At 42.4% G+C, this 15,008-nt stretch overlaps 1 protein-coding gene across 1 annotated transcript in view; it reads right to left on the bottom strand.

Moving 5' to 3' along the window:
* apba2b (amyloid beta (A4) precursor protein-binding, family A, member 2b) overlaps positions 1-15,008 on the bottom strand; it is a 46,410-nt gene that overhangs the window by 17,049 nt on the left and 14,353 nt on the right. Inside the window, exons 4-6 of the mRNA XM_017032672.2 lie at positions 4,882-5,372; positions 3,136-4,193; positions 628-711 (exon numbers count right to left, since the gene is read on the bottom strand). Of these exons, the coding sequence (XP_016888161.1) occupies positions 628-711; positions 3,136-4,193; positions 4,882-5,353 (1,614 nt within the window). The 5' untranslated portion in view covers positions 5,354-5,372. The remainder of the gene's footprint in view (positions 1-627; positions 712-3,135; positions 4,194-4,881; positions 5,373-15,008) is intronic.

The following is a 15,008-nucleotide window of genomic DNA, read 5'->3' as shown; positions in this document are numbered from 1 at the left end:
CATTAAATGACCGCTAACTGTGTAGTAAAAATAACATTAGCTGAAAGAGAGAGACTTCTGATCTGTGCTTTTTTTTTCATTGCTGATTTTTCTTGTTTCTTTGTATTAAATGCTTCTCTGAAGCCTTGATGGTTTTTTTTTGTTCTTTGAAAACTCATTTTGCGTCATTTTTTTTGCTCAATGTGTTTTTCATTCCATTTGAATACTAATCTAACTTTGAGAGCACAACATCTGAATTATAAAACAGTCAATGAGATTCCATCCTTGATTCTTAAACCCACTCAAACACTTCTATATGTTCTGCTCCATTCAAGGACAAAGACAAAGGGTGGAGTCTGCACTGGAAGCATCCAGGGCTGACACGTCAGTGAAAAATGGCTCTCATAAAACAGCGAGTAAACATGCTACTAAATTATCACCCCATCATCGCGCTCTCAGTGTGGAACGTGATCAATGGTGCAATTACTCATTTACTCGTGGCCTTAGAAAACACATGTTCTCACACAGAGTCATAAAAAACGGCATATCGTCTCTAAAATACAAAGCACCTCACTAGTGATCCCGGTGACCAAACGACAGGAAAATACAAAGCACCTCACTAGTGATCCAAACGACAGAACGTCTTACCTCAGGTACGTTGTTGTTCTCCAGGGGAACGTTGAGGTCAGAGCGCTGCTGCTTTTTGGACAGGTCTGCACCGCTGCTGCTCACCTGCACACAGGTGGACACCGAGGACAGGAACATGTGGAGAGAAAGATTTTAAATGTTGAAAAATCACAACTCACTGTTCAGAAAAACAAAACAGTTTCTGTCTTCTTTCCAAAGTCAAACACTAAACATTACATTTTACAGTTTTATAACAAATAACAGATAAAACCCAAATATTTTGTCTTTAAAACAAACCCATCACTCTGCTGAAGGCTAAACTTTTTACATATAATACCGAGCCTGTTGGCTGGCGGTGGTACTGCACACAGAAAAGGCAAGATACAAAAATGAGGACTCTACTGTATGTCCCATCTACGGGGCTGCACTCTGTGGTGCTACAGAGCCTTGGCATCCTACATGGAGCTGTCAGGGGATAAACTACTTATGCAGTGCATTTTGGGATGCCTGCTGCTGCATTTTGTAGCCTAAGCTGCTACGCCAACTCTGGGAGCATTTCCCAATAATCTTTCCCAAAAAAGCCTCTAATTGGATGCAGATGTAATACAACATTGACAGAGTGAGGACGTCTTTATGTAATGTAGTCCAATAACTTTGTATAGAATTTGAATATTTAGCTGTGAAAATACTGGTGAAGTTGCACAAAATATAAACATTTACTGATGTTAGAGCATTTATATTCAGATTGTTATACACTATAATGTTGCAGCTTGCTGGTATATATTTAACACCGCAGTCTCTGATTGGCTCCTCACTGTATGGCACGGCTGTTATTTTTGGATGTATTTTTTTCCTGGTTCATTCAGGGGTCATGTTAAAGTGCTGCACAGATATTTTCACTCCATTGATAAGAGGAAGAAAAACCAAGATCCGTCTACATGTGCAGCGCTTTCTGCATAATCTTTAATCTGGCTGCACGTCCTGACCCACTTGTGTGTTACAAATGAGGTAAACGCTGCGGGTGTACAAGCGCATATGCACACTGTGGAGCAGGTGCGTGTCACCAGGATGCCCACAGGAGACTATTCCTGTTTCTCCTTTTACCATCCTCTCCTACCACAGGGAGCGCAGCGTGTGTGTGTGTGTGTGTGTTTGAGACTCTCAATGTGGTTAGACACCAACAGAGACAGCGAGGAAGACGGGGGGAGGGGAGGAGGGGGGAGGGAGCTAGGGCATCTGAAGGTGTAATAGGGAGGAGGAGCGGAGCTGCGTCTATTCTCTGGGTAGCAATAAGTAACATCACCAGTGTCAGTTGGAGCTCAGTCTCTGGCTCAATAGCACAAAGGTCTTTTACAGAATCCTTGCTGTGCTGTGAATCAATGCTTCAAATAAAAGCATGAAAAGAGTCTGTACAATTATAGTCTGACTTAATTACAATTTCTATAAGGATTTACATGCTTTTTCACAGTTTTAGTCTTTTGGTCTTGACTGTTCTTCATGGATGAGCAGCTTCAGTCTCCCTGCAGGTGTTGTGTACAGCAGTAAAACACAGAGACTGGTCGTCACCTTAACCTCGTCATCAACTAATTAACCAACAACAAACAGCGTCCTATTGCTTTTAGTGTTTTGTGGTTAGAGTCTTTGACTCCAACAGGCCTATAACGGTCACACTCAAATGTGCTCTGTGCCGACATCCATTACATGCATTTGTAAAAAGCCCACACTATACATGGTACAGACTCACCACAGTGGGTTTTATAATCTATAAATAAAACATTAATTGTAGAACGATGTGAGGTAACAGTTAAACATCAATAATTCCAAACGTCATTATGAATTTAAAATGCACTACCATGTTTGACTGGACTGAATAGAAACAATTATACCACTGCAATTAACATCACTGTAGTTTTGTGTTTGTGCTAAAGTACATAATGATTCCATATGAATCAGGGCTTTAATAACCAGCCAGGTAGTACATGACTAGAATCTAAGATTCCCTTAGAACATCGTTCAAGGTTTGATTCCTAGTCTATTCTAACTCTTTAATAGAATTAAATGGTGGCTTATTTGCTTCTATTGGTAAAGTAGAAAACAAGGATCGTATACTGACCGGTCAGCACGCACATTTCTGACCATGTTGTACATGAAAGTGATTTTTCGTCATTGTGACACAGCACACAAAGAAAAGTGACCTCTGCCCTCAACCCATCACCTTAGTGAGCAGAGGGCAGCTTGAGCTGAATGCCCAGGGGGCAGTGTGTGTGGGGGTAAGTGCCATGCTCAGTGCACCTCAGTGGCACCTGGTGGCTAGTGGATTCAAACCTGTGACCTTTCGAACACATGTCGGTTTCTTTAACCACCAGGCCACCATGTGTGTTTTGTCGCTGAACAAGAGGAGGCCGACACTCACATGAGGTGTTTCTCTGTCTACAAATACCATTACCAAAAAAGTCTGTACACTTTTCCAAAATACTTAGTAAAAATGAAAATCTGCGTAATGAAACTTTATCAGCGGAGAGGACTCACCTGCTCCTGTGACCACCGCTGCCTGTCTTCAGGGGAGCGTGGATGTGCCTTGATGCTCCTCTGGAGGTCAGTGTTGTTATGGTGCATTGAGGGCAGGTTCAGAGACTTGGGTCTGCTGTCGTGTCGGTGGTGGGCTGGTGGGTAAGAGGCTGTGTCCGGCTTAGGGTGGGGGTAATTACTCGGTGCTGGGTCCTGTGCCAGCTCCTCTGGACTTTGATCCGTGCTGCTGCTCAGACTCCCCATGCTCATACTCATCTTGATCTCAGCAACGATCTGGTCAATGTCCTCCTCCGCCTCCTCCCCTGTCTCTCCCTCCACCACTATCACTTTTCGGCTGCGATAAGGTGAGACTCGCACTGTATTTCCATTGTCCCCTGGGGCGTAGTAGTCCCCAGTGTAGACCCTTCCATGTCTGTCATCCTCCTCACCTTCTTCCTCTTCCTCCTCATTAGGGCAGTACTCCTCACTCTCAGCCTCCTCCTCCTCATCACCCTGGTTGTGCAGACTGTCTTGTAGCGGGGGTTGTTGGTGGTGTTGGTGTTGGTGGTGATGGTCCAGAATTGGTTCTGGTCTCCCATTGTAAATCTGCTCATCTGGATCCTGCTCCACCACTTCACAGCGGACCTCCCCCTCTCCACCGCTCCAGTCCTCCACCCTGTGCTGTTCACGCCCAACCCACTGCTCCTGCCTGACCTCCATGTCCCCGGTCCACTCTTCTCTCACACTCTCATCTCCCTCCGCCCACTCTTCCCTCACCTCTTCTTCCTCCCCTCTCCACTCTTCACTCACTGCTCTTTCTCCTTCATCATCTTCCACCCACTCCTCCCTCCGTATCTGCCCCTCGTCTTCTCCCTCCACGGCCCAGGCTTCCACGCGTTGAGTGCATTCATCAGTGTGTGGTCCAACAGGTTGCATGTTGCCTTCAGAGTCCCCCTGGCTGTGGCTCTGGCTGTGGTTGCAGTCGCCCTGACTGCTGCAGTCCATGCCTTCCAGGTAGCTGTCATCCTCAGGACAGTACCTGATGTAGTATGTGACGCCCTCGTCTTCCTCTGCCAACCCTGGAACATCGAAAGCCACAGTTATCAGAAAAACAAAAACTATGACTTTAGTATGTCTAATATTAATAACAGGTCGCCTCACTCATCAGCCTTTAAATGCTGAAGTTAAGATGATAAACATGCTAAAATGTGGTCCTGGCAAAGCAGCTGTGGAGGAGCACTGTCACTATCAGCATGCTGACACCAGCATTCACCTTAAAGCCTCAGAAGCTGCTCATGCAGCAGTTAATTGTTGGACATGTTAGAAAACTGTCCTCAAATAAGGACCAAAGATTATATATATATATATATATATATACACACACACACTGCTGCTACTCCAGTCATAGCAGCAAATATTTAAGTGGCTAAAGAAACTGCTGAAGGTCAAAGTCATCTGGCTGATAAAAGCTTCACTATTAAAGTGGTAGCTAAGCAACAGCTAATCAAAATGGACTGTACTTATATTCAGATTTTGCAAGGCAGAAGTGAAACAGGAAGAACATCACGGGGAATTTAAACCCCTTTAAAGTAGCACAACCCTTCCCCTCTCCATATAACCATTAGGGTTTGCTGGGTTTTTCTATTGTTGCATTCGCATTTCCTATATTTATATATTCAAACAAAACCTTTTGTATCGGTTCTATTTTCCTGTCCTGACCACAGTACAGTAGCAGTAAAGACCCGGCCTTCAACACAGATGGCTCACCGTCATCGTAGTCCTCATCATCGGAGGTGTTGTTGATATAATCCGAGCTGGAATCATCATCTAGACTGTCGGCTGCACCATGGAAGTCCACCTGCTCATGCACATGCTCTGGTGTCGGTGGCGTGGGTGGTCGCCGGTCCTCCAGTTCTGCTTCTGCTTCTGCTGATTGGTGGTTGTACCGATTCACCTCGACATCCGTGTCAACGTGTACATCCGGATGATTGTGTCCTTCGTCTTGAGAATCTGTAGACGAATACTGAGGCTTACAGGAGCGAGGAGGAGGGTGGTGTTTGAGATTCCTGGGCTCTTTGGGGTAGCGAACTGGACGCTGCCGGGCAGGGAGAGATTTGAGGTCACGTGGCTCTGTAGGACGAGTGCTGGGACAGGGGACGGGGCCCGGAGTAGCCAGGCTGGTTCCTCCACTAGCCCCCGGCCTCTTCCTGTGAGCCATACTTGTTGGTTTACAGGCCATGCATTTTCAGAGGATGATTCTAGGATGGAAGAATATGGAGAAAAACACACAAAAAATGTATGAGTTGCAGAACTTCAGCCAGAAAGCTTTTAAGTTTTAGATTCAAAAGTACAACTGGGAAGTGCTACAGTGTCAACAGCATTTACTTGGATGAAAAGCATTCTCCCCCAGCCAAAGCATGGGAGTTCAGTATTTAATGATGAAGGTCAGGAGAATTTTAAGGTAATATTTTGTCATTAAATTGGGTATTTTGGGCATGTTTGAGAACACTTAACTCATTAATAGTAACTCATTAATGAGCCACACAGATGGAGAAGACTTGGTAATGTCTATTGATGAAAACCAATGTTTACTAACCTACTAACTGTCAAGTATTTATTGATAGATACCTACAGACTTCTAAAGGTCATTGGATTGGACCGCAAATATGGCACCAAAATGATTAAAAGTGACTTCTAACCTGCAGCCAAGCTTTAAACTAATGATGTTGTAATGCCAGTGATGCTGTAACTGTCCTAGGACAAACCGGACAGCAGGAAGGCCTAACCACATTTCTGGCTGCAGGTTTGACTAATGACTAATGCATAGGTTTGTTAGCAATTGACAGACTTTTTGAGTGACACGACAGCACAATCTGCTGTAATGCAGTAGTGTTTCAGAAGTCGTTAACTGTAGCAAAAAGAAATCTAGCAAAAATGGCAGTGAATTGTTGATTGTAACATTTCAAACATTCCAATTAGTTTAGTTTGTCTTTCAACACTGCAGTTGTACGACAAGCCTGTATTCAGAGTGATCTATCATTAGCCCCAGGTCATTACAATATTAATACACCTGCACTTAAATTACATATAAGAAATACAATCACAAAGTCGACAAATACACACACAAAAGGATTACTGTATCAGTCCCACAACAGACGGCAGCAGCAGAGGGTGTGTTGTGTATTTTCCGCTCAGGTGTTTCTTGTCATCACTTGATCTGAGTTACTATGCCCCACAGGAATCCTGTTGCTGTTTTCTCTCCCTTTACTTCCTCTTTACTCAAATGTGTCCATCAGGTATAAGCCAAGCAGGTAAGAGAATCACATGAGCTGACACGTAAGGAATAAAAAAGGTGCCTATTTGTTAAATACCACCTTAAATCAAAAACATATATATGTATATATAATATCCTGTCAAAAATCAATGTTTGTGTGTTAGTATATCTGAGAGTCACGCAACATTTAAATGTCTGTGTTTAATAGATTTGTCCTGAAATATATCACAATGAAACCAAACAATTTATACAAAACTAATTAGAACATTTGACTAAATATGAATTACTACAACAACACTGAGTCCCAACTGTTAACAATAAATAATTAAACATATTCTCCAAAACTCCATCTCTTACCTCAGGTCCTGGGCTGGGCTGAAGTATACAATAGAACTGGGATCTGCTCTCACAACGGCCTCCCTGCGTCCCTCCCTTCCTGACTCCCTCCCATGCTCCTCCCTTCCCCCACCAGCTGCTTCACATGAAGCGCCTTCCTGACTCCACCCTCTATTTTTCTCCACATTATAGTGCAGCATCCTCCTGTGGAGCACAGGCCCCACCTCTTTTAATTCTCCTGAGCCGAGGTTGTGGACTGGTAACTATGGGTAACTGCCTCCCCCGGGATCAGATACCCTCTGACCCCTGTCTTTGTTGACCTACACCGCAGGCCGAGTGCTGCCAAGCTTGTTTTTATCATGTACATATTTTGTGACATTTAAAATGGAAAATCCAGCATTTCTCAAACCCAATTTCCAGTGTTTTGTCTTGCTTACATTTGTGGCGACATCATTTATTCTAGACAAAACAAAAACAGTGCCAGCCACACACCTCCGAATGAATGTAAGTAGAATTTATAAGATACAAACTTTCACTTCGTTTGGCCTTTCATACAAACACTTTGCATCACCAGATTACACTGGCTAATTAGCGCTTTATAAAGACAGCCTCTCTCTCTCTTTCTCTCTCTCACTCACACACACACCAGCAACACACACTGATTTGATTGAGCACAGGCTCTGTTGCTAAAAGGCTTGACGCACAGTTCTCACACACACGCTGGCAGCACATCAGCCTGCCTGCATCATCAAAGTTTGCTACAGTATTAGGATCCCTTGTGCAGGACTGTCTCCATGGACATAGCGATTCACGACTACCACAATGCACTTCAGCTGCAGTGACGTTAAGGTTTAGACACTTCCATTATTGGCCGCTTGCATGTATTTAAATCTCTGGTCCTCTCTGTGTCGGTGTAACAGAGGAAAAGGGAACTGGGGGCAAGATGAGCGGTCCAAAAGCAGCAGATGGTCCAGTCAGAGTCTGGGTCTGGGGAATACTAATGTCTCTCTGGTACAGAGGACAAGACTGATGACAGCAGCCAAGAACCACAGAGAAAGAAACGAAGTACCAGACCAACTCTAACAGCATTTCAGAGTTCTTTTAAAGTGTTTCCATCTATCTCTTGGTGGCCAGAACTGGAAACGCGCAAACATGACAATGAAATGAGTTTTCTTTTTTAAACTCAATAGTTGTTTTGCAGTTTTAGAAATAATTTATTGTGATATTTTACTCACGTGGCCTATGGTCGTCCAATAATATGTTCTGTCTAGTGATGGGAGTATTGATTACGTGGTATTGATCTATCAATACTGACCCAGAATCGGTTGAGTAACGGTTGACCAATGTTAAATTGAACTAATTCATTCATGTCAGTGACTCCATGTGACCATGTCCACAAGACGTCTTTGTCCCTTAATGGTAGCAGTCAAACTATTTAGGTTACATTGTGAAAAATAGTGATGTAAATTGTTATTAGATATACTTATATGTTATAAAAAATACATATTAAAGTTGTTAATATGTCAAAAGTCTCTTAACTATGTGTATTTGGATTTTCCTCTGGTTTTAGTTTAGTTTGAGTTGTTAGTTATTTAACACTAAATATTATATTTATAATGTATAATGTCCTTTGTTTTATAAACCCAATAGGTTATAAAATATTTTAAACAAACAGTTAAGGACAATTACACTCTGTACACTGTAAACAAGCATTATATAAAGGCAAACAGCTAACTACTAAAAACAAACTGAACACATTTTCACACTTTGTTCCTTTTTGTTAGCCGTAAAAAAAAAAACAAATAAAGAATCACACATCTGAAATTCTGAGATAACACTGCAGGGAAACCACTGACTGCTATTAAATGCCACCAGCTTTAAATGGAGCTTTAATTAATTGCATTTCATAGAATATAAAGACACTTTGTTAAACAGATTTTATCTGATGAGCTAATTATATTCCCTTAGCGACATTTCCACATCAATGAAAAGGAAGTGTGTTGTGTAATAACCGCAGTGAGCTGAGCTATGAGGTTAGTAAATAAAGAATAGAAGCCCCATCAGAGAGAGACAGATCGAGAAAATGAGTTTCCTCTCAGCCTTCTCATTGACATTCAGCGTTTGTTCTCCTCGCAGACTCCCACTCACTTCAGGACCACAACAAGAGAGCAACACGGGAGACGGAGAGGGGAGAGGAGTGAGGACTTGGTGAGCAGCACAAATGGCACAGGAGCGCCGAACACTCAGCCCGCTACCCGCTGTAATGTCTGCCAATGTCCATCTCACCACCTTGAGCACAACAACACAGTCACACCCTCCTCCTTTAGCCCCAGCTGTTCCCATGGCAACCTGTTTTGTTTTTCAGAGCAGTCTCTCAGGGGAGGACATGTCAGCCTATCATAAAATAACCCTGCTGCACAGGGTAGATTCACACTGTTTTTGTGTTAATACTGCATCTACTCTGGCGCAGCACATGGCATTGTACATTTACATTAACAGATATACTAAATGTAACAACGAATGTTGGGTTGGCATGTTCTTAAATACATATATTTCCACCCTTCAGGAACCCTGAGGGAAACCCAGATGACTCTACCTTCAAAATGATTATAACTTTCCATCACTTGTTATTCCAGTCAACAGTTGTTCTGGAGAACATTCTGGATCATATGTTTGTCCACATTGTGGATTGCTCCAATGAAAAAAAGAACAGAAAAACCCATTTGTCCAAAATGTACTAAACTCTCCTCTTATGTAACATTTGGAGGTCAAATTATTTGAAAGATTACCTGTGATTTAACTATGGAAAATCCTGCAATTATGACTTGTTTGGAGCAAATGTGTCGACGCAGCCTTCGTAACACATTAACACCCAGATGGTGGACACGGCGCTCGCCCTCATTACACCGTTTAATTTGTATTGTCATTAGGAGCATGTTCGCGTCTTGACCTTAGCTCTGGAGGAGAAGATTTGCTGGTAGCTGTGAGAGGGTCTGTGCACACAAAGAGCCTGCACCATGCAACCTCCAATTTATGCACATATTGATAACATGCCACAGACGTTACAACCTGTTCTTGTTGGTGTAGCATACAATTGATTTCTGCTGCGGTCCAATGTCCATGGCCACATTTTAAGACCTGCGCGCCCCTGAGCACAAAATGGGTTGCAGTTTATCTTCTGCTTGACAATAGACATCATACAAAATTTCATTTGATTTGAAAATATTGAGGAAAACATTGGAAGTGTTGAGATTAAAATACCATTTTAAACCCAAATTATGCCCAGATCCATGTTCTTTAAAAATAATTGGAATGCGGTTCATTAAGCTATTTTATGGGCGAGTGCCTTTTTCTGCATTTCTGCTCCATTGTTTGCTAGAACTGTGTTCCAGTATCCTTTTCTCCAATGTTTTTTAAGCTCTGCAAAACTCTTGAACACAAAGCACGCTTGATTCAGACACTTGGGTTTTGTATTCGTCTGCCCAGAAGGACCACTTTCTGTCTCTCTGATAGCAAAAACATTTCAGTAACACAGTCTTCTGATGGCCAAAGAGGGGCCCTGAGGTAAAGCTGAATAACCTTAAAACCTACATCAGACACACTGGGGTAAAGAAGGGAATGTCTATGAACTACAGAGAGAGAGTCATGACGATCAACTCTGCACGTTTCAAACTACAACAGTAAGTTTCTTCACCTCGTGTTTCTTTTATGACAAATGTCATGACTGAAAAAGTCCCTTTAGTCCAATGTCAACAAAGTCATACTGACTTCTCCACAGCTCAACTCCTCATCCTCTTTGAAGAGTGTTTCACTGAAATATCTGTTTTTTTTAATGCTAGGTATCCCTAAACCAACATCGGCACAGTTGCCTCTGTAGATAAGCATGCAATAAGAGGGGTGGGACCTAAAGGGGCAGGGGTGAAATGGGAGTAAGCACTCGGGCATGTGAGTGAAATTACAGTGTAAGACTTTGGGCTGCTGCTTCAACACCTCGCTCTCTATAATTCTATTATTTTCTCCCACTGCTCATCTGAAACACAAGATCTGTCCCAGACTGAGTCTAATATTAAAAATACATCATTACACAGGGATGAAATCTGCAGCTCAGTTATTTTTCATGCCGAAGCTTCAGCTGGAGATAACATTAAATTAGAATGTAGATTGCGTATTTTGTAGAGAGCAGCAGAGTGACTTGGTGGAGCCGTAATAATAACCGGGCTGCACTGGTGGGTGGGTGTAAAATGTCTTATCGCTCCACTCATCTTTAACAGCAGCATGTGATCGCTCATGTTAACCCAGATAGTGAACATCCTGACTAGTTCAATTAACAGGCGCGGAGTGTGGGTAGGTGGTCCATGTAGCTTGGTTTGACCTAGATTAGGATAATAAAAAAAAATAACACACTGTAAAATTTGTCTGGCGACAAGCCCGCCTCACTTAGAGCTAAACACAGCTAAATGCCCCAGAGGAAGACACGCACTGGGGTGAAATTTATAATGTTTTAACAACAACAGAGTGTGAGGAAAAACAGGATTTAAATACTTTATCAAGATTAGACACAGTAAATGTATTAATGTTAAAAAACCAATTCTTCTACTGAATGTATAATGACTTTTTATATGCGCAGCAAGAATTTGAATGTAAAAACATTTTACCATTATTGCACTTTTGAAGCCTTTTTAACTCAATTTAACTTACTTTTGCAAAAGTTCATGTTCATCAGTTTGAATAAAAAAAGGAAAATCAAGGGCTGACGGTGTAGTTTTGATACTTTTCAACACACTGCTAAATTACAATGGGAAAAAGAGAGAGACTATTTTATCATTTATGTTTTTGTCATTCTCTTTAAATAATATTAGACTTAAATATTTTGTGCCTGTTACTGGGATCATTTTAAAAATAAGGAGAGAGTATTTTTCTGTTTCCTCTTCTCCTTCTGTGCTGTGAAAAACTGTGGCTTTGTCACAATTTGCATAGTAATTGTCCACTTAAAAATGCAAAACAACTGCCCCCGCTGGCTTGTGTCTGAAGCCCAGTCCTTACAAATGGCTGACTCTGAAGCCACAAAACATTTGTTTTTTATTTTAAAGCAATTACAACTTCCCCAATATGCTTATGGTGACTCTGTACTACTAACTCCTCCAGTGAACCCTCCTATATGACGCACACGGGACGTTTACATATTAATGTTATTCTGTAGCAATATTTCCAGTGAGTAAAATCCCATTAACAAGATGCCAAAGGATCAACAGTGGTGATTTGATGTAGTATGGACCTGGGCATCCAGCCAGAGAGCAGAGGAGACAATACAGCAGAGCCAGGCCTTTCTGCTACACCGAGCTGTCACTTACAGCGTGAAGAGACAACGGTGAGTAATGGCTGTCTGACTGACACAATGGTCCACCTGGTCCCTGAGCCGAAAGGTCTTACACACTCCTGTGCCTTGAGGACCAGTCCTCTGAAACATCTCTCTCCTGGAAATCCCCCGCCTTTGTCAACTTTTAATCAACAGGAGTTATTTCTCAGATGCTGCCGTTTGTCAGACTTTGATAGGTCACGGGACACTAAATCAACAGCAGCCACTTATTACTGATGAGCCACTGGAGGGTCTCAAAACCACTTCATAATGACCAAGGTCCAACAATGACTTTATAATTGCATTTGGACTGGAAATTGGACAACACTCTCCAGGACGCAGCTGAGTTATCTGATGGTTATTGCATCTGGTGGCAGTGTGGAACAGAGCGAGTGATTTCTGTCCACAAAATCTTCACCATATCTGAAAGGCTACACAGTAACAGGCGGACTGGCTGATGCTGTTTGGGGTAAGGCACATTAATAACTCCTGGGTTGGATCAGTCACTCCGAGCTCCGAGGGAAAACAGAAACACAAAATGAATCACCTGTTACATTACACACGGAAAAAAACAAACAAAAACATGTTCCAACACTATGTGAATTCATTCCTACGTTTCCGTCAATCTGAATTCAACCGTCATTCTGTTGCACATTCTTAAGCAGTTGCAGCATCCTCCAGCAGAGGGCCTCCTCACATATCAGTAAAAGAAGCAAATGGAATCCTGGGGGATTCCATGCTCAAAAACCAAAGCATTTGTTGACATAAGGTTAGAGATTCTGCTAGTGCTGTGAAACAATTCAATCTTTTTTCATCAGATTAATCACAGGGTTGCTGTGGATTACTTTTAATTAATTACAATTAACTATCATTCATTTTTAATGTATATTAATCACAGTTCATTTTTGGTGAGCAAACAGACTTTTAATAAACACACCGGCTGATCCAAAAATGCTTTATCCATACTCCAAACTCAAAATAATCACAGTCCCAGATTCTAGACCTGGTGGTTTATCCATACTCCAAACTCAAAATAATAACAGTCCAAGATTCTAGACCTGGTGGTAACAAATGTTGTTCATTGCTGTGTAATAAAAAAACTAATTTACCAGGTTAAGAACCTCTGCTGCATGGACTTTACTAAATGCTTTTCAAGCTCCTGTGGGCCTTACAAAATGACCTGGCGGGTCATATTTGGCCCCCGGGCCCTGACTTTGTCACATGACAATACAACAACACAAAACTGTATTTTTTCATGGTCCACTTGCTACTTGAATAATGTGCTTGTAGAGGCTGTTTATAAACCTGACCAGGAGCTGATCAGACCAGTGACATAACACAGCAACAGACTTAACCCTAACTTAACCCAGACTTAACCCTAACCCTCAGTGGAGATGCTGTGGTCATACATCTGAATGACGTCCAATACATTTCTGAGAACAGATGACAGCCTACGGTGGATGGAGACACCACCTTCCCTCTTCTGCTCATCCCACAAACAGACCGAGACAACAACCACATCAAGCATTGTCCAACGTATTGTTTGGTTCAGTATCTCCTCTGTCCAGCTGAAAGGCCAGGGATTAATCACACAGGCAGCGTCTGCTCGGCTTCACAGAGGAGGAGACCAGAACAAAGGAGAAGAGACGGGCCGACACAGAGGAGCTTGGTTTTGATAATAATTCTATTTCCACGTCGCACTGACATTTTGCTTATCTGAGTGTGCACAAGCCCACGGGTGTGTGCATTTGCGGGGTTGTATGTGTGACAATGTTTGCAAGATGACACCGTCGCTTCAGTTTGCTGCACCTGATTGCCTGAGTGGGGTGGGTGAATGTGTGTGTGCAGGTTTAAGGCGTGAAATTGTCACATCAATCCTCCTGAAGCTGGAACGGGTGTCACACTCTCCCAGCATCCTTTCTGCTTTACTGACCCAGAGGGAAACACACAAGTCGGCACGGAAGATTGAAATCTGCATACAACTGACACGCACACACACACACACACTCACTCACAGATGAACAAAGTATGGTTTCTGAATTCCCAGGCAAATTCCACTATCAACCGGAACATAAAACATCCTTTTCATGCGTTAGTGTAATCTATTTTTCAAAAGTACGTTCTTTCAGGGGAGACAGGGAAGCCTGAGAGTCTCTTGAAATCAACTACAAAGATATGGTAATGATGCTGAAGGTGGAAGAAGAAAACAGGAAGACAGCCATCATGGCAGAAAGTGTGGTTTGACACAAGCAGGTCTGCAATGTAACAAGGCATGATCCAATGCTGCTTTAACGTTTGCCATCTGTAAAATCTGCATTTCCTTTGGGAAGTGTCTCGCTCTGCCGAACACAGGATCCACTGTTGGTTAATGAGAATCCTGCGGCTCAGTGATAGCCCTGCTCTTAGCAGTCCTTGTCTTTTTCATATATTTGTCTCCATTTCCTATCTACCTCTCTTTAAATCACCTGTGATTGAGGAGATGACTGGATATCAATTTAAATAACAGGCATGAGTCACTCCAGCCTTTCATGAGGGCAAAGATGTCGTGTCATTCCTGTCAGCAACTACCTCTCATGGATTGGAAAACTTTTAAACCTTGAAGGTTGTTATCCTTTCCACCAACCTACCCATCCAATTTCACAGTTTCCTTCATTTTCCCCAGTTCTTCCCATCACTGTGCTCTGTCAACAAAACTATTAAGGAAGAAAGCTCCACCAAACTGTTATTTCTCTCTGCTTAAACCAGGGGCGCCCACACTTTTATGGCTTGGAGACAACTATTCAAAAGAGCAAGCTTAAGTGATCAACCAACATTGAAAATGTCAAATATATATTAGCTCCCATAAGCTGAACATACTTGATGAAGTAAATATAGCTGTAAGGCATTATATGGTTTAATTCTCACAGTCTTTGGTCACTACTATACCAC

Source organism: Cynoglossus semilaevis, chromosome 5 (genome assembly GCF_000523025.1).
Source record: "Cynoglossus semilaevis isolate Cse_v1.0 chromosome 5, Cse_v1.0, whole genome shotgun sequence".
Taxonomy (NCBI): domain Eukaryota; kingdom Metazoa; phylum Chordata; class Actinopteri; order Pleuronectiformes; family Cynoglossidae; genus Cynoglossus; species Cynoglossus semilaevis.
The sequence above is the reverse complement of the archived record's forward strand: the minus strand, read 5'-3'. Positions and strand labels throughout refer to the sequence as shown.